The 20,567-nt window shown below is 47.2% G+C and overlaps 1 protein-coding gene across 1 annotated transcript in view; it reads right to left on the reverse strand.

Annotated features, from left to right (window-relative positions):
- Positions 1-12,918, reverse strand: part of WLS (Wnt ligand secretion mediator) — a 28,034-nt gene extending 15,116 nt beyond the window's left edge. The window contains exons 1-2 of the mRNA XM_027694361.1: positions 12,813-12,918; positions 1,174-1,446 (exon numbers count right to left, since the gene is read on the reverse strand). Of these exons, the coding sequence (XP_027550162.1) occupies positions 1,174-1,446; positions 12,813-12,918 (379 nt within the window). The remainder of the gene's footprint in view (positions 1-1,173; positions 1,447-12,812) is intronic.
- Between the last annotated feature and the right edge of the window lie 7,649 nt (positions 12,919-20,567).

Raw genomic sequence — 20,567 nt, forward strand, 5'->3', positions numbered from 1 at the left:
CGGTGTTTCCCTAATGCAACCATCTATTCCAGACTGAGAAGTTGAGGCCTTACAGTCACAAAGCTGCTCTCTCTGAATTTCAGAGATAATTACAGGGATAAGAATACATGTCAGCTTTCTACAGTCTCAGTTTTAACTTATCTTAATGATGATGCATTAAATGTAATCCCTGCCCCACACCTGGAAGTGTCCAAGGCCAGGTTGGACAGGGCTTGGACAACCTAGTCTAGTGGAAGGTGTCCCTGCCATGGCAGGGGTGGAACTGGATGGGCTTTAACGTCCTTCCCAACCCAAACCAGTCTGGGATTCTATGATTCCATGATAAATAGCTGGCAGGAACAGGTCCATGCAGAGGGAGCAAGTAGTGAAGAAAACAAAGCTGGCATGGAAACTCAGCAGATCAGCAGTGACCTCACTGCTCCTATTTGCTGGTCCACATCCCCAGCTCCTAAACCAGATTTACTCCCTGAACTGATCCACCACACAGATCCAACTCAACCAGGCTGCAGCCAGGGCAAGAGCTACAGACACTCCAGTTCAACCAGTCTGAAAAGCAAATTGTTTATTCAGTGTAGGTTAGGGTTGTTGGAAAGGGACTTTCTCCAAACACTAAAACATGCACACACATGTACAACTTCTGCCAGGAAGGGGCAGAGCAGTCCTGCCCTTGCTGCTCCCAACATCATTTTGCAGATTTTAGTGCAGCATTATTTTTGAGTTTGGTATTTTTTCTTCTGTTTTGGGGGATTTTGTATATTTTTATGTGTGTATTTGTTTTGTATATATACAATAGCTTCTAACTGAAAGAGAGCAGGTTAAGATGGGATATTGGGAAGAAGTTGTTCCCTGTGAAAGTGGTAAGGCCCTGGCACAGGTTGCCCAGAGCAGCTGTGGCTGCCCCACCCCTACAAGTGTCCAAGACCAGGTTGGACGGGGCTTGGAGCAACCTGGGATAACGGAAGGTGTCCGTGCCCACGGCAGGGGGATGGAATGAGATGAGCTTTAGGGTTCCTTCCCAACCCAAACCATTCCATGGTTATTATTCCCACCTTCAGAACATTCCTGCACTACCTCACTGTGCAGGACACCAGCAGCCAACACGTGGCCCAAGATAAAAGCAGCTTTAAGGGAAACACTGTGGGAAATGAGACCCCAGGGGACAGAGCCACTCACTCAGGTCATTGTCCATCTTGAAGGCGATGTCCAGCTGCATGATGAAGAGCATGAACTGGAACCAGGGGCTCATCTCCTTGGTGGGCAGCGGGACATGCACAGCAAACACGATGTCGTTGGCCTCGATCTGCCGACTCACCGCCTCATCAAAGTCCTTCAGCTTCTTGCAGTGGTTGGGTCCCCAGGGCATCAGCCACTTAGTTTTGTGGTGGTTCTTCCTTACGTCAATGCACTTCACTGACATGTAAGGAACAGCTGTAGTGGGGCTGGGAGCTGTGAAGGGAAGAGAACCACATTTGTAGCATCTTCACGTATCTTAGACAGTGGTTTCCCCATCAAAATACACAGCTCCCCATTCAACTCTTTGAAGGCAATTTAAAACAAATGCATCCAATGCGGCTCCTTCACAGCTCCTTGATCTCACAGTCAAGTAATTAAGGTTATTACATCTACAGACGCGTTACTGACTTTGTAGTGGGATCAGATGAGGATTAGCTGAAGAGCCAGTATCTGCCGGTTCAGTCCCAGATACCTCATCACCCAAAATCATCCTGAGTTACTGAAAGCTTTTCCTATGCAAATACCCTTCCCATGTGCTCACTCAAGCAAATCCACAGGCAAAGCATGTGCCCAGATAAACCTGGATGGATAAACTAATCCTATGTAATACAAAGTTGTGAAGTGAAATTTATTAACCCCCCCTCCCTCCCAAAAATTCAGCTCTTTTTAAAATGAAAGCCAGGCTTGAAATTCCAAAAATTAGGTGCAAATTTAACCTAGTAAAGTAAAATATGCTGTAATGCGGATGATAAGCATTGGAGTGTCTCTAAACTATGGATTAAAAGACAAGCAGCACACAGAATAAGGGACATTCTGATGTATAGAAGAAGAGATACTTGATGTCAAAGTCCCCAGAGTAAGGACACCACGGTGCTCATGTGAAACTGGGGAGAAGGTGCCCAGTCCAGGGGCTCCTGCAGAAGGTGATTTTCATGTTGTCACCATCCTGGTTCTGACAGATGGTCCACGACTCCCCAAGTAGATCCCAGCCCACCAAAAAACTCCAATATTCCAATGAGGGAAACACCCCCAAGCTAAGCATCGCCCTCCCACCCCCCAGCCCTGGGTTCCTGGCCCTGCATGTGCTGCTACACCCAGATGATTCAGCCCTGGCTCCTGTGTAATTTGGACACAGCAAGATCATCCCAGCAGCTCTGGAGCTGGTTGGGATCCCAGCCAGGAACCCTGTGGAGCACCTTCCCCAAGTGCCACCTCGTCACACGGTGACATCCGCACTCCTTCCCACGGTAGGGAGGTGACTCAGTAAGGGCCGCAGGAAGTTATTCAAAAGCCTTGTTTATAAACTGCATTTTTTCCATTTTTTGACAGCACTGAGTCTGTTCCAACTGCAAAGTCACAGCGATGCCACACAAGGGTGGGCTCAAGGGGATTTGCATTGCTGGGTTAATGGTTGAGCTCAATGACCTTGGAGTGCTTTTCCAACCTAAAGGATTACATGAATACTTGTGGAATCCAACCTAAATTATGCCATTCATACCTGCTCTTGATCTCAACCCACAGTGTATACATTGCAGTGCTGCATTCCAAGCCCTCGCTGCATCCAGTGGTCCCCCAGGAACCACACAAAGCTCATACATCAAAACAGCCCCCTCAGCCAAGTTATTGAGATGCCAGAAAAAAACAGCAAAATAGAATAAAATAAAATAGAATATAACAAAGCATTCAACAAACAAACAAAAACCAAGCTGAAGTCCAGGGTAACAGAACACTTTTGTGACGTGCCCATAGTGCATAAAACACTGCAATAAATGTTGATTCCTTCATCGTGCCTCGATGCAGAACACAGCAACCACTGCTAAAACTGCAGCTGGAAGGGAATATCAGGAATCTTGTTGTGAAATAAGGCAGACATTCCAGCCAAGCTCTGAGCTTTTCAGCTCTGACAGATTCTGTGTGATTTCGAAGTAGGTATTTCTGAATTAAGAGACATCGTTCCTTCTACAGAGAAGCCGAATGTTTCTTGCTTTGATGCAACTCATTACAGCCATAAATACATGTTTTCATCACTGCCTGATTATGATTTTAAACACTTGGCATGCTCCCTCCAGCCTCCCCTCTGCCAAAGTTACAGCTTTGAGGAGCAAGAGACAATTACTATATATATTCCTCATCAGGAACTGCGCACCAAACAAATGTCGGCACTTGGCTTCCATCACTGATTTGGCTCCTGTCCCATTAAATTCGAGTGAGTGTTGGACCAAGTGGAAAAAAATGCTTTGTGAAGCTGCAGCCAAGTCAACTAACAGTATTACAAAGTGCTATGCAAAACAAAGCTCGCACCGAGGGATTTGGGCTGCGCCGCGGTGCCAAGGCGGCTGCTCCCAGCCCTGCTGCCTTTGGCTGGGGGAGGCTCCATGTATTCCATGATATATGTTAGCCTGTAAATAATTAAATAGCTCTTGGTGCATAATACAGTGGAGAAGCCTCAGCTCGTGTTCCAGCTGCTCGCTGTGAGAATGCAGGTACCACTTGGAGTAACCAAGGAGCAGGGCTGCCATCAGGGAGGTTTGGGAGATGCCAGTCGGGAGTGCAGCTCTCCGGGAACCAGCCCTTCGAGCCAGGGCTGGGGCTGCCCATCGAGACCCCAGGAAAGAGTTCTGGCTCCAGAGGGCAGGAGCAGCCATGGGGCAGAGACCCCTCATGCCAAGGCGTTCAATACCAGCAGTGCCAGATGCCAAAAGCTGTAGGCAGGAGGCTGCTGGACCTGCCAGGACTGCCAGAGGTTTGGAATGGCTTGGGTTGGGAGGGATCTTAAATCCCATCTTGTTCTACCCCCTGCCATGGACAGGGACACCTTTCACTATCCCAGGTTGCTCCAAGCCCCGTCCAACCTGGCCTTGGACACTTGCAGGGACAGGGCAGCCACAGCTTCTCTGGGCAACCTGTGCCACAGCCTCACCACCCTCATAGGGAGAAATTTCTTCCATATATCTGACTTAAATTTCCCCTCTTTCATTTTGAGCCCTATTTTTGAGCCCTCCTTGCCCTATCACTACAGTTCCTGAGAAAAAAACTCTTTCCAGCTTCCCCCTCCATCATGGATGGTATAAACACATTTGTCTTAAAGGTACGAGGCAACCAGCATGTGCTGCTGGGAAACGGGGCAGCTCTCTGCATCGTCTCCAGCAGAGCATGTGGAGTTGCTCTGCTCACTGGAGAAGCCCCAGGATATCCCAAATTCCAGAGGCACAGCTGATCATGCTGCTCCCTGTGATGGTTTTAGCCAGGGAATACCTGGAAAGCCAGACACTTTCAGCAGTGTGGCCACCACTGCTCAGGGGAGGGCTTTGATGGACTGGCAGAGGCACCTGAGCCGTGTCTCACAGACTAAAGCAACTTCTGCGCAGAACTTCGTATTTTCCATTCAGCCAGGAGGTCAGAGCAGGGCACTCAGGGTCTGATCTCACCAGGTCACCAGAAAACAAGACCCAAGGGTCTTAACTCAGGAGCAAAAAAAAAAAAAAAAAATTACCCTGTTTCTCTAGTTCTAGACTGGAATCTTTAGAGAAAAAATGTCTATAAATGAGCTCAATTTTTCAGCCTTTTTGTTTTAGAGTATTACATACCCCTAAAATTGGGCAAGAGCCACCATCACTCAGTATTTTAATTTGAATAATTAAGTAGCTCCCCAAAAAGCTCCTGTGATGAGGCCTCAAATAATTCCTTCCTCCTGCACACAAGTTACACGCAAATATGCCCCCCTCCCCAGCCCACACCTCTGTGATCCACATTTGGCACCTTCTCATCCCGAGCACCTCCAGCACTTCCATTAACCACCGACCCTTGCTCCCGCCCCATAAACAAGCCCTTTGGAAATTCTCAATTGCATTGTGTCCACATTGATTAAAGCCTGAATCCCCCTGACCTCGGGGGGATTTAACTTCTCCCGGCCCCGGGAGCATTCTGCTTTTCTACTCAATTACCCCCTTCCGCGCTAGCCAGCACTTCCCAGTGAGCACACACAAAGGGCTTCTGCTTCATTACCCTAACGACTGCAGGGTAGGAATAAACAAGCTAATTTATCATGGGCAGACCTGGCTTTGCCGACTGAAACAACCACAATCTGAATAGCATCACATATACCCTTTAAATATATATATATATATATATATATATATATTTACTGCAACATGAAATTTTTCTTTTCCATCTCCCTCTTTCCTGACCTCAGTGCCACCAGTTTAATATATTTGAGTGGCACACAGATCGCTATTTTTTACTGCTAGTTACTGTTTCACAAAGCCTTTTTCTGAACACTGCAGCAGCTTTTATATGCAGAGCTACTGTATATTTAAATAATTCATCTTTAAAAAAAAATAAACCACAAAAAAAACCCCACTGCCTACTAGAGGCCCACTCCCCTTTGGAATGTTATTTCTTTGTCAGTATTTAGCTTCAAGTTTTATCCAGACCAAAATCCTTTAATAGCCTCAGGGCACCAATTCCATCCTTATTTACAGAGAGAGTTCCCAGACATCCTATTGCAGCTGAACACCCTCATTCCTGTTGTCTCCAGTAGATTTTCCAACACAAGTTTCTCTGTCTTGGTTAATTTCAGGCCATAAAAATGAACCTGTCCAAACTGTCAAAGTAGAGTTTGGGAGATTCCCAACTCAACTCCATTGGATCAGACCAGAAACACTGTGGATGCCCATGACTGGAAGTGTTCAAGGTCAGGTTGGATGGGGCTTAGAGCAACCTGGTGGAAGGTGTCCCTGCCCATGGCAGGGCATGGAATGAGATGGGATTTAAGGTCCTTTCCAACCCAAACCATCCCAGGATTCTGTGACTCCATAACCACACAACCACATATTCTTGTATGCACAATCATGGTCAGAGGGGTGGCTGGTTGTGTTTTTCCTCAAGGACAATGCTTCTCCAAAGCTACTTTTTCAGCTTTGAGCTGTGCTATCAAAAAAAAAAAAACCCTTCAGAGGAGCCCAAACTGGAGATTTTCCCCCAAAAATCAGTTCCCAAGGAGCCACAGGAACAGCCATGCCAAGAGCCTTTAGAGCAGGGGGGGCCCCAACACCCTGGAAAGCTGCTGCTACCCAACAGCAGCCAAAGGGCTCTAGGGGAACAGCCCTGATCCTGGAGATAAGGGATTATTCCCTCAGCCCCAGGCAAGTTACAAAGCCAGAAAATCCCAGGAGGCACAACTACATTTGCTGGGAGAACTGACTGAATGATCTCCATAATTCACATACATATGAAGCAGCAGCAACTAATGCAAATGAGGTGAGCACTAGTGGAGTTCCTTAAATGCAGAAATACATATTCAAAAATATTTTATTTAAAAGAAGAAGAAAAAAAGGGAGGTAGAACTGTTTTACTAATTGCCACAGACAGTCTGATCTTCTTCCAAATTGTCCTGTGTCAGGTTTCCACTGGGATAAAATGCACTTCCTGCAACACCCAGCCAAGGTATGAAATCCCTGCAAACAGAGGTCTAGGAGAACAGGAAGAGCTGTTGTTATCCAGCAGTTTTTCTCCTGAGCCTGAAACTCCCCAAGTTTACAGATAAGACACCTTGGAAACAGCCAATACTCAGATATGTAAAGAATTCCATCTCCATGTGAATAGGGAGGCCCAGGTCCTGGCCCTTCCCCAGGGACACCTTGTGTCCTTCAAAGGCTTTCCCAGGCTATCAGAGAGTTATAACCCGACTTCAAAGGCCATAAATGTTATTTACTAAGGAAAAGACTTCCTGTTTAATGGCTTTCCCTTGCAAAGGGCAGAGAGACAGCAGGGTAAGCGCTCAGGTCATGTTTAAGTCCCATATCAACACAACACAACAGAAGAGCAGAAGCAGGACTGTCCTTGTCACCTGAGCTACAAGGCACAGAGTTCCCTAATGCATCTCTCCCAAGTTGACTTAGTTTAGAAGTGATGCAGCTGCAAGAAGAGATAAAAAACAGCACCTCAGAGGATTCCCAGCTCCTCAGGCCCCTGGCACCACGGTTCCTGCCTGGGAACTCTCCATTTCTACCACTTCTGCCCATTCAGCTACAGTTACAGCTCTTAAAAAGAAGAATTGAGCAGACCTAAACTAAATAGACATGACCTTTCGTGTCTGCTTTTTCTTCAGCTCCCAGTGCTTCTGCCAAGGCTGCAGCACTGCAGGAATGTGTCTATACAGAGGATCTATTGGCATTCATGGCCATGGAGCAGCACCGACCATCTCCTGGAGGGGCCCGGGTGAAAGGAAGTCAGGCACACAAAAATGCTCTTTGTCCCTGCCTGCAGACACTCTTTCCTTGCAGGCTGCACCACATACCTTGGAAATCCGAGCGCCTCCCCTGTCAAAAGATCAGTTCAGCCCTAAGAAGGTAATGAAATCCCAGGAAAGAAAATTAAATCCTGGAAACTCGGCACTCAGGAGCCAAATCAGACATTTAGATAATGAGCTGGGATTGTGGAGAGCTGCTCAGCCATGGCCACACATGACTCATTATCTCTCCAGGCGAGACACACAAGGAAGTTTGAGTTGCTCCAGTCACAACAATTGTGTCTTTCAAGCCTAAGCCGAGGGAAGGGAGCAGTGAACCTGCACTTTTTTAAACGCATCCCCCTCGGCCCAGAGGACTCATGTGCTACATAAATACCTCCACTTTTCCAATCAGTTAAATTTCTAAAGTGTACAGTTGGGCACCAGACTTTCAGCTCTTTTAATCACAGAGAATTCTCCACTCCCTGGGCTTGTCTGAACCAAAACAAGATAATCTCTGACTTGGGATGAGGCATCTTTGGAATCACAGAACAGTTTGGGTTGGAAAGCACCTTGAAAATAACTCACATAAAATGAATTACTGAAAATCGCCTTTTCAATAAAAAAACCCTCAGATTTTTGAAGCAGGGATGTTGCTGCACAGAGCTCTGGGCTTTTTTCCTCTTTAAAATACTGTATATATAAAAGAATTCCAGGATGCAAAGGGATTAGAGAGAGGGACACCATAACTTCCAGAAGATACACAGAGGAAGGTAATTTGTAATCAAAAGCTTTGCTTTCAAAACAACCAGGAGGCATTAAAGCCACACTAAATCAAGTCAGATTTCATACACACAACTTCCGCCACCTCACCAGTTGCCAGGAGAGGACACAGGTGTCCCAGCTCAGCTTTGGCCTGGAGCAGTTCTGGTGTGACCTCCATGGGAACATACTGGTCAAAATCCCCAGTAACAAGCACGGCCAGATGGATGCTGCAGCTGGTCCAGCTGTGGGAATCATGGAATTGTTTAGGCTGGAAAAGTCCTCTCAGACCATCGAGTCCAACCATTCTCCAGCATTGCCAAGGCCACCACTAACCCATGTCCCCAAGTGCCACATCCACACAGCTTTTAAATCCCTCCAGGGATGGGGACTATACCCCTGCCCTGGGCAGCTGTGCCAGGATTGGACAACCTTTCCATGAAAAAATGTTTCCAATATCCAATCTAAGCCTCCCCTGCCACAACTTGAGGCCGTTTTCTCTTCTCCTGTCCCTTGTTCCCTGGGAGTAGAGCCCGACCCCCACCTGGCTCCACCCTCCTGTCAGGGAGTTGCAGAGAGTGAGAAGGTCCCCCCTGAGCCTCCTTTTCTCCAGACTGAGCCTCCCCAGCTCCCTCAGGTACTCCTGGTGCTCCAGACCCTTCCTCAGCTCCATTCTCTTCTCTGGACTCACTCCAGCCTCTCAATGTCTTTCTTGTTGTGAGGGGCCCAGAACTGACCCCAGGATTTGAGGTTCAAGGTTTGTCTGCGTGCCAAGTCCAAGGCTGTCACAGCTCCCAGGCCTGGTGGCACCCGGGAACAGCCACACCATACCCAGAGAAGGCAGAGCACGTGAGGGCTCCTGCGAACACTGTGACTGTAAATCAGCATCAGCCTCATTTCTCACAAACGATAACAGGAAACATTCCTGTTGATCCCAGTCCCCTGTAATTTATGCATGCCATCATTCATAGCAGGATAGTGAAGACAAGGCTGCATTATAATAATTTTATGGATCGTGTTCTATCTCCTACTGATACATCCCAACTGAACACATCACACGCAGCCCAGAAGCGTGACCTTCAAACAAGATGTTTTCGACGAACGGAGCAGACACGAGGAATTCTGTGGGGTTTGAAGCAGTGACAGCCCCACTTTTCTGTAGCCAACAGTTCATTACCACAGCACAACAATATAGAAACAATCAACAAAATGATCTTTTGAGGTCTTTTTTCCCTCTCTGGCTTTGCAAAGCTCCCTTAGAAGACCAGAGGAGCTTCACTCCACCAAGGGAATGAGTCCTTTACATGACCATCTCATGCTTTGCCAACAGACAGCTCTAACCAAAACCCACATGAGAGCTGATAAGATTCCTGCTGCTAAATAAAAGAGCTGTTGGAAATGTGGAAGTCGTATTAAAACTGGCATTTTGCAGGTCACTGTTCAAAAACAAGCTGGGGAACCACCAGTGGCAGAACCCCCCGATTTCAGGCAAACAAAGCTTTGTCATGGTTGTTGTATCAGGTACCAACGTGCTGCATTTGGGTATTTTGGACTTGCACGAGTAATCTGTTAAAATAGAGCACTTAGTCATTGTTTTGAAACATGACCTAAGTGCCTGTGAAGGGAAAGGCTTTGCAGCCCTGTCCCACTCGTGTACGTATTTTGGTTTGTCTAGACCTGAACAAACTAAAATAAGTAGATTTTGGTGTCTGTTCGGTGGATCAAACCAGACCAGGACATTATTTCAGCGACACCTCTGCTCCCATCCCACCCTGTGTCACCTCTGGAGCGGCCACGCCACGTCCCTGCTGCTGGAGCTGGTGGCACTTGGGGCTCTCCCAGCCGGCTTCGCTCCCCTCAAGATATCGGCCACTGGCCCCTCCTCACCAGGTGCCTCTTAGGAAACATTTTGTGCTCAGAACTAACTAAAGGGGCAGGACCCCACTGCTGCAAGCCCAGGGTCAGTCACTGGATCAGTTTCCAGGGATACAGGGAGCCCAACAAGGTGTGATCCAAGGTGGTTTCCCGGGAAGAGCTGCACGCAGACCCCCAGGCTTCGATGCCTGTTGTGTCTCACCCCGCCAGATGTTGGGAACCACACCTAATTTACACACAGAACTTAGTGTTGCACAAGCACCAAATATCCTTGGGCTTCCAGCTCCCAGGAGGGCTGGCTGGGAGCTGTTGGAGCCTGAAGAAAGGGAGGAGGCTCTAAACTCCTTGAATGCATCAGGAGTGGTAAATACTGTGGAGGAAAAAACAGTTTGGGTGATTGATTAGAGCAGTTTGATCTAAGATCAGAAGTTAGGATTTCTAGTAATTAAAGAACTTTCTCCTGCAGTAACTCCTTAGGACATGGCAGCAAATAGAAGATGCACTTACTCCAACAGGATGAGATGCCTGAGTTTGTGCAGGACACTGAACTCAGCCCAAATCACTGTCTCTGATGGCAGAAGAGCTCCTTGGCCCCAGCCCAGCCAACCTGTCCATGCAGTTTTCCAGCCCCAGCATGAGCTGGGACCCCCATCCATGATGGGAGGACCCAAGGTGGATGCCCAGCAGCAGCAGCCAGTAAGGCAGGGAATAAACCAGATGGTAAACTGAACTAACAGCATCTAAATTCTTCAGTCTTTGAATCTCTCCACACCTGAACAGAAACATTTGTCTTTTGCCTTATAAAGGCAACTATAAACATCTGTTTATCACATCTGTCCCTGAATGCCAGCAAAAACAGGGCTTTCTGATCCACACTTGCCTTTGGAACAAGCAGCTTTTTTAAACTTAGCAGCGAGAAACTACTAGAAAAACCCCTTAAAGATGAAGTCTGGCTTCTCTGCACAGCACAGGCCAAGGCATTTTATCTCATGAATCAGTGGTGGGTTCAGTAACCTGCTCTTGAACCAGCTCTTAAAGAGAAAAAGAAAGGAAAAAAGCCAATCCTGATAAACTTCATGTAGGTTCAGACCTGCAAAACCAGAAAAACTGGGTTTTATTCAGTTTGTCCCAGAGATTCCTTTGTGATAAAGGTAAGGAAGAAAGAGAATGAGGGAAACCGAAGTTTTGCAAAATTATGTTTAGTGGAATTTCTGTGGTTATTAGAAGCTGATAATTAGAGAGGCCACAAAGGCAAAGCACTGACAGGCACCAGGAACACGGAGTCTGCTTCCTGAGGAATGGCTGAAGGAATTCCTTCAATCCTTCTCAAATAGCCCAACCTTTATTCTCCCAAAGAAGCACAAAAAATTTTCAGAGTGATGTGAGCCCGGCTATCCACGGTCCTTCCCTAAGACCCCAACAGATGGGGGGAAGGGGATGAATCCCGGGGAACTGACCCTGCTCCGGGAAGTGGGGGTTTGGGTGGGGGATTCCCGGCAGGGCAGGACAGTCCTTCCCAGCCAGAGCAGAGCAACATTCCCACCCTGGAAATGGCCAAAGCAGCCAGATCCATGCGACCATCGTTACAAGGAGCTGGCGCACAACTCATCTGCTTTCTAGTAAAAAAAAAAAAAATGCAAAAAACCCCAAACCCCAGGACTGCCCCAAACCCGCTCTCCTCCATCTTCCTCCTTCCATCCCTCAGGGAAAGCTCCCGCCCAGAGGCAGCGGGGGGCAGCCCCCCACCGCAGGGCTGTGTCCCAATTCACATCTCTGCCTCCGGGAATGCTCAGGGATAAACACAATCTGGGCTTTAAAGTTCCCGGCGCGGAGGTTCGCGTGCGGTGCCGGGGGGGGGGGCCGGGAGCGAAGCTCCGGGGGGGGACGGAGCTCGGGGGTGTCCCGGGTGGAAGGGAGGGATAAACCCCCTCCCCCAGCAGCCACGCGGGTTTTCCGTGAGCAGGAACAAACCAAGGCCAAGCTCACAAGGATTTGAGCTCCTCCGGGAAGGGGATCGAAGGGGGGATCCCCCTGGAAGAGGATCGGGGGGTGGCCGGGGGGTCCCTCCTGGAAAGGGATCGGAGAGTGAGGGGGGTGTCCCTCCTAGACGAGGATCGAAGGGCAAAGAGGGGAAACAAGCCCGGACAAAGCGCGCGTGGAGCGGCGGCGCGAGGGGACCCAGAGCCGGGAAAACCCCCACAGTCATTCCTCTTTTTCTTTTCCTTTTTTTTCCCCCCTTTTTCTCCCCCTAATTTTTTATTATTATTTTTTGTTCTCCTCCTGGCAAGGGGGAGGTTTCCTCCCGCGGCCGGTTCGGAGGCCGAGGCACGGGGAGGGGCAGCGCCAAGAACGGTGGAAAAACCCTTTAAAAAATAAATTATTATTATTATTTTTGAAGACAACTTTGAAACGCGAGGCTCCCTGCGCGATCCGTCGCCATACTGAAGCTTTCCCCCTTCCCTCTTTCTTTAAGTGCGGGCTGAAACCAAGCCAAAAAAAAAAAAAAAAAAAGAGAGGAACCAACACAAAAACTTTTCCCTGCCCGTCTCCCCCCGCAGCACCCGCGGGACGGGCACAAAGGGCCCCGAGCCGGGATCGCTTCGCTACAAAAGCGGGTAATGAGATCATGGGCGCGAGTCAGCGATACTGTAACAAGCACTAAACAAGAGCGGAGCGAGGAGGAGGAGGAAGGAAAGTGGCCCCCGGCACTCACCGATGAGCCCTCCCACCAGGAAGGCGATGACTTGGAACACGAGCAGGATGCCCCCGACGATGCAGAGCTTGCGGGTGCTCATGTTCTCGATGATGGCCCCGGCCATGCTGGCGGGGCGGGGGGCCCGGGGCGGGCTGTGCTGCTCTGTGCCCGGGCCGCGGGCAGCGGCAGCGGCCCCGCTCCGCCGCCCCAGCCGTGATTGTGCCGCCGCCCGCCGCCGGTGGCCCTTTAAAGGGGCTGCGGCGTCACGTGGCACCACCGCCCCTCCCCGCGGCCTCGGCCCGCCCGGCACCGGGAACGGGAGAGGGACCGGCACCGGGAGAGCACCGGGGACGGCAGAGGGACCGCCACCGGCACCGGGAACGGGAGAGAGCGGGACTGGGATCGGGAACGGGACCGCGGGGACCGCCGCTCTTAGAGCCGGGAACGGCCCCGCCGGGGGAGCTCAGAGATCTGACAGTGCCACCCCTGCCATGGGCACGGACACCTTCCACTATCCCCGTCCAACCTGGCCTTGGACGCTTCCAGGGATGGGGCAGCCACAACTTCTCTGGAAATTCCATCCCAGCCCCTCACCACCCTCTCAGGGAAGAATTCCTTCCCAATATCCCATCTAATCCTGCCCTCTGGCAGTGGGAAGCCATTCCCCCTTGTTCTGTCCCTCCAGGCCCTTGTCTAAAGTCCCTCTCCAGCTCTCTTGGAGCCCCTTTAAGCACTGGAAGGGGCTCTAGGGTCTCCCCAGAACCTTCTCTTCTCCAGGCTGAACAACCCAAAAACACTACCACATTTTCTCCAATTTTCTTCCACCCTGTACCTCTGAGCAATGCTTCATCAATCCTTCAGCATTACTGGGATTCATCCCAGTTGTTCACACCAAGCAGTTTTCTCAGTTTTGCTCCCCTCCATTCATCCCCATCTCCCAGACATGGATGCTGTGTACCCATCCCACCCTCTGGAAAATGCTCGTCTCCTGCACTGAGCTCTGTTTACTCACGTGTTCCTCTACATGACCCAGAACAAGCTCACCACCCTGTGCTATCACCTGGTAGCAACAGGAAAAGGGAGAATGGTTTTAAACTGAAGAAGGCTCCATTTAGATTAGATATAAGGGATTTTTTTACAGTGAGGGTGGTGAGGCCCTGGCACAGGTTGCCCAGAGGAGCTGTGGCTGCCCCACCCCTGGAAGTGTCCAAGGCCAGGTTGGACAGGGCTTGGAGTAACCTGGGATAGTGGAAGGTGTCCCTGCTCCTGGCAGGGGGTGGAACAAGATGAGCTTTGAGGTCCCTTTCAACCCAAACCATTCTGTGATTCTATGGGTTTTAGCATTAATGCCTTCCAACAATTTACTGGATACCACAAACACCTATGTTACACTTCACAGTTACATGTGGAATGATGGATGCAGAATATCATCCTGTATGACTGAAACTAGATGGGGAGTTGACAAAAACACTCCTTGGGGACAAATAAGCCATGAAAGGAAACAACTGGTGACAAAAATATGGACAGGAGCTATCAAAATAAAAGAGGGGTCAAATATTAAGAATCACAAACCATTAACAGACTGAAGCAAATAACAAAAAAAAAAAAAGTTTAGAAGAAACAAATGCAAAACCCCAGCAGATATCACAGTGGGATTGGAGGAGTGGGATTGGCAACCCTGTGTGGTAACCCTGTAGCTGAAACTTCCAGGCTTCATGTTCAGTTTTTCCAGGACACAGAGAACCCCTGTGTGCTGACCTGCCTTGCCCAGCCTCATGGGAGCCTTGTGCTCACTCTGACACAAGTCAACAGCACCAAAAATGAACATAGGAATTCAGGAAAGAGCAGGGAAACAGAGGACACAGGGCTTGGCTTTTTGGGAAAGACCCCACCAGTCCTTGACCAGTCAACATAGGAGCACTAGAACTGTCCATGCTCGGTGTTTTGTTGATAGAAGTTTGGGAATAATATAAGTTGGGATAAAGGCATCAGGGATAACTGCAGGGACAGTTTAATCTCTTAGAGTATTGCAAGTTTAATGTTTTTTTTAGTTTAGTTTTAGCTTTACTTTCACATTACAGATCTGACTTCATTGTTAAAAATAGCTCTTAATGGACGAGTCCTTGCAGCCATTATGAACCCGCTCGGATCAGTCACATGGACATGCTTCCGAAATCAAAGCCTCTTAGTGGCTTTTTGCCAACACAATTAAAGACTTAAAATACCAAATACTTTATACTGAAATAAAATAAAAAATCCCACATGGAACAATTGCTATTATAAAGGCTTCTTTTGAAATATCTAATAATAATTTTTTGGATGCCTGTCTAACACAGTGTTGATTCTGAGTGATGATTTTTGCTATTTTCTCTGTTGGGAATGGGACAAGCTTTTGAATTATGTTTGTCCCCTCACAGTCTGTAACCACTGCTGACAAGGAGAGAGTCATACAAGTCCAGGCCACTCTTTGAGGTCCCAGTTATCTAAATGCAGGGAGCTGTGTGACCAAACATAGAATCATGGAATGGTTTGGGTTGGAAGGGACCTTAAAACTCATTTCATTCCATGGGCAGGGATACTTTCCATTAGACCAGGTTGCTCCAAGCCCCATCCAACCCGGCTTTGAACACTTCCAGGGATGGGGCAGCCACAGCTTCTCTGGGCAACATCTTTGGAGCCACGAGTGCTGCTAAATCCAATCTGTCTTAATGACCCTACAAAAGTTACACGGGGCAATATTCTGTTAAATGTCCCATTTGTTCTAAGCAATTTATTTCTGGGACAAAAATGTAAGAGGTAAGGCTCAGATCCTGCCATCAGAAAAAAAAATCTGAAGTGAAAAAAGCAAAATAAGTAAACCACAGGAAACAATTCTTCACATTTATAAGGCACTTTCCATTTCTACTACCTTCCTACATCTTTAATACTGCAAAGTTTGGAGACATTAATCACATGTGACTTTTGACACGTGTTCAAAGGGCATAGAGAGCACATTCCAAAGTGGCCACACACAGAATGGCACCAGAGAGGAACCAACCATGCTTTCCAGCTGTTCACGAATCAGAATTCCTGTCTCTGAAAGGTCTCCAGAATCAACTATCTGGGAACTCATCCACTTGCTGCTTCTGACATTATTTTCCCTGCCTGCTTTAGGCTGTTTGGAAATCTCAGCTTTTAAAATAGCTGTGCCAGGGTCAGCCCCAGGCAGGAGGAGGAGCTTTCCACAGAGAACTCTTGGCAGGGCTGGGCCTAAAGCCCAGATTTTCAAAGGGCTTTTGCTGCCTAAAGCTGTGGGTAAGGGCTCAATGGGATTTCCACATGCTCCTAAGGTTTGGTGCTGCATGTCTGTACTACAACTTACTGGAGAACTTGTGAGAAAACTTTCTTTGGATGCTCAGTTTGCACACAGAACTACCTCTCTCAAAGTTTTGCTATTTCTTATCCTCTTGTCCACGTCACTTGGATGGTTAATAGGAATAATTTGGGAAAAAAAAGCCAGAAATTAATGGTCTTTTCCAAATACAACTGTAAAAGGATATATGGACTCTGGTTTTCAGGGTGTTGCTTGATGCTACAACTGCAGGTTGTTGTTTGGTTTAGGATATGCCTGAAACATTACAAAATTCCTCGTAATAGTAAATAAGGTGCAGTTTAAAAATGACTGAAAGTGTTCAAAAGCTCTGTTTATTTCTCAGTATTAACTGCTTTTAAAGGTAAACTCCTAGTTCTGTTCTCCTGCAAATACTGATAACATGGAAAATGTTCTTACCAAGCAGGAAAAGGGCGTTTTTTGTTATTTCCAGCACAGGGATGGTGAAGAACATTTTCTCTTTGTCAGAAAAGCCTTTTCCATGGTTTATAAAGACACCCAAACGTAAAACTTAGTGCAAACAGATCAAAATCAGTGTGGGGGGGTTGAGATTGGTGAGAGGACAGAGATATACAACTTGTAAGTGCCCACTGTGGTTGGGATTAGGAAGAAAATCGACAGGAATGCAGTGTTTCATCTCAAGGAGCCCCACTCTAGAGTGCAAATATTGTGAGTGATTTCCAAGCCCCATTGTAGTTCAAGGCAAACATTAATTCACTGATTAGGAACCAGGAAAGCTAAATTTTGCCACTGTTCCTACATCTGGGAACTCAGAGCTAGACTTAATATTTCATAGAATCACAAAATCCTTGAGGTTGGAAAAGCCCTCCCAGACCACTGAGTCCAACCTGTGCCTGATGCCCACCTTGTCATCCAGCCCAGAGCACTGAGTGCCACGTCCAGTCATTCCTTGGACACCTCCGGGGGAGGGGACTCCACCACCTCCCTGGGCAGCCCCTCCAATGCCTGAACACCCTTTCCAGGAAGAAATTCTTCCTGAAGTCCAATCTGAACCTCCCCAGGTGCAGCTTGAGGCCATGTCCTCTTGTCCTGTCACTTGTTACCCAACACGAGACCTTTTACTGAAGTGCCACACATCCTGCAAGGTCTGAGATTTCATGCTGCTCTTCAGGCATTAAATAGGCAGCCCAAAGCTCCATCTCTGCCAGGAGCCACAGACTCCTCACATAATTTCTTTGATAAAAATATGGCAAGAAAGAAAAGAACACTTTGTAAGGGAACTACCCAGCCACCCTGATTTTAATCATAGAATCACAGACTGCTTTGGGTTAGAAGTGACCTTAAAGATCATCGCATTCCAGCCCCCTGCCATGGGCAGGGAACCTTCCACTAGAATTTGAATCTTTAATCTTAAAGCAGACAACGACCACAAACAGTTGAGAACAGAAGACCTACACAGAACTCCCCAAACACACACTCCCTGTCATTCTGCACTTACTGGACTCCTCAGCAGAACTGGGAGGGTGACACTGTCCCGCTTAGGTCCTTCAGAGCCACTGTCTCCACTCCGCAGTCCCTGTCCTGGGCTTCCTCAGTGAGGAACTGGGCAAGCAAAGCTACAACTCATCAGGTGTGGACCAGCATCTAAAAAACACTGAAAGAACAGTCCCTGACAACTCTCCTGATGGCTTTTCTCTGATATGCTTTCCATCAGGTGACAAAGCTTTTCTCACATAAGGATGAAGCGTCAGTAGAATCATAGAATGGTTTAGTTGGAAAGGACCTGTGAGACCATCGAATCCAACCATTCCCCCAGCACTGCCAAGGCCACCACTAACCTATGTCCCCAAGTGCCACATCTACAAATAGAGGCATCAAGGCTTCCACTCAGTATGTGAGACAAAAGCAAACTGATGATTTGACAGAGCACATTTCAGCCTGACAGTCTGAAAGTGCAGACTTGTGATATCCTGAAGGAGAGCCCAATAACAGCGCATTAAAATAATTTATTAAAGACTGTTCAAACCAGATTTTAAAGTTTTATTTATAGTCTTTACAATTATCATGTGGTTAAATAGCTCAAGCCCTCCAAATCTGTGGAAGTCTTTTATTCAAGTCTGCCAAGATGTCTTTTTCAACCATTACTGCAATCATCAACAGGCAGAGTTCCTGCAATGGGATATCTGACAACTATAGGGAAGATTCATCATTAATCAATCACTAAACTTCCAAGTTCTTCCATCCAAACCTCTTCCGTAACATACTGATTATCTGGCAGTAAGAACAGCTCTACTTGAATCCTTCTATTTGATTGAGTAATCATCTGGAGGCCCAAAAGACTTCTCTCACCAAAACCACTCCTAACACCCCCCACCCTCCCATGGCTCCCTCCCACCTCTACAAAAGCAATTTATAAAAAGCCACAGTTCCAAAGCCATAGAACTCAGGTGACTCAGAAGGTTTTGCTAATCCACAGACAGGGGCTGACAACGCTCCATGTTGGCCTGGACTAAACTTGTGCCAGATCAAAGGTTTAGGTTTGGGTGATCAGTGTACAACCAGCCAAAGATGTGCTCAGCCTCTCACAACCTTTTTTGTGGACCATTTTTCCATTTGCCTCTCCTCAGTTCTCATGGGAATGCAAGCTTGAAGCTCTGCTCTTTTATTTTCCATCTGGACTGTCGCTGTAGCTGGGCCTCTCCTCAGACTGAGTCTCCCACCTTGGACCGAACTTCTGTGATGACTTTTACCATGGTCACCCCCTCCACCTCTCACAGGGCTTCTTGCCTCGTGTTGAACCTCCACACCAAACCCGACCCAAACCTTGTCTGGCATCTGCATCCCTCATGGCTTTCCTTTCCAAACACCATTCCTGTCTGGCATTTCTCTACCTACTTGTTTGTGTTTCCATCCCCTCCAGCGATGGACATCACCAATACCAGCTCAGACACAGCACAGTTGGATTAAGGGGCTCCAAGGCATTGAATATCCCAGTAGGCACCACACATGGGAGCATGGAATATTAAGATGGCTTCAAGCATCCATCCAGGCTGAAGACTGCTTTTTCTGGTGCATGACCTCCTCAAAAGAAAGCAGAGAAGGCTGTATTACTAACAGATATGGAGACTTTATTATTAAAAATAATGCCCAGCATCCTATCTTGGCACAATAGGATTAGCAAAGGTAAATTCCTTTTAAAGCCTGAATTGTACAATTATAGCAAAATCTTCATGGTTCAATTGCTCCCATCAGTGTTCAGAATACAACAAATTCCAGGGTTTGACAGATTCCTATAATTTCTCTGTTAAGCTTTTATATTCCCATTAATCCAATCCATCCCAAATTTAGCACTGAAAATCAAATTAGTAGATGCTAAATTTAAAAAAAAAAATTTAAAAAAGCACCATTTTTTCATATTCCCATAAGAAGTGAACAAATGCACATGGGTTGACTGTTGGTACTGGTGATACCTGCTTTATAATGGTAACACCAAGCAACATGCTCTAATTCAATTTTAGTGGAAGTTGGTATCAGTTAATTAAGGTGGCAAAGGCACAAGAGATTTAATCAAATTCATTCCAGTGGTAACAGTCTTATCTGTGTTCAGATGAAAAAGCTGACCAATATGAACCAGCTTTATCATTTTATTCCTCTGTTATGTTAAATAACACACATTTTGTAGGTCGGTGTTTTGGATTTGGTAAGAAATTATTTGAAAGACTCAACATTGCACTGTATGTACACACAGAATTATCAGTTAATGCAATCTGAAGCCTCATAATTATTGAGAAATTAGAAATTTAAAGTTAAACCAAAGCAATATATGCTCTCGTTGGGAGACATGCACAAAGTGCCACCTAAACCCAAACATAAAGCATGGATTAGGTTTAAGGGTCTCCTAGAAAGAGAAATCTGTTTTGGAACAGTCACAAAGGGCTATCGCCAAAACTATCCTGTAATAGTTACGAGCTGTGATTTGATATTTTAGATACACATTTCTCTTGCCAAGCAATATCACATTTTGGCTCTTGCCAGAGAAAATAAAGAGAAGGATCTATCCAGGATGAGTAATTTAGGAGGATGTAATCAAGGCAAGCTGCCCCACAGACTGGGGACTGAATTAAAATTATCAAGTTAAGGGGTTTTATCCTCTTAAATAAAAGTCTGAGTACAGGGAAAATAATTAGAAAGAAAAATGGTTTTCTTGTTATTCATAGTTTCCTTTTGAGCCAAGTGTAGGCTTCTACTCGAAGAGCAGATGATTTGAGGTGGGGTGGTTAAAGCAATTATTGCTGTGAGCTGTGTTCCTTGGAGGTTTCCATCCCTTGACATCCTGGTCAAGGAACCTCCTGCTCCTCAGCTGTCCTAGTTCCCCACCCAGCACATTTGTGTTCTGATTCCCTGAATTCCCTGATTTCAAATTGCATCACAACATTGGGCCG

This window comes from Neopelma chrysocephalum, unplaced genomic scaffold (assembly GCF_003984885.1).
Source record: "Neopelma chrysocephalum unplaced genomic scaffold, ASM398488v2 Primary Assembly neopelma1_97, whole genome shotgun sequence".
NCBI classification, from domain to species: Eukaryota; Metazoa; Chordata; class Aves; order Passeriformes; family Pipridae; genus Neopelma; species Neopelma chrysocephalum.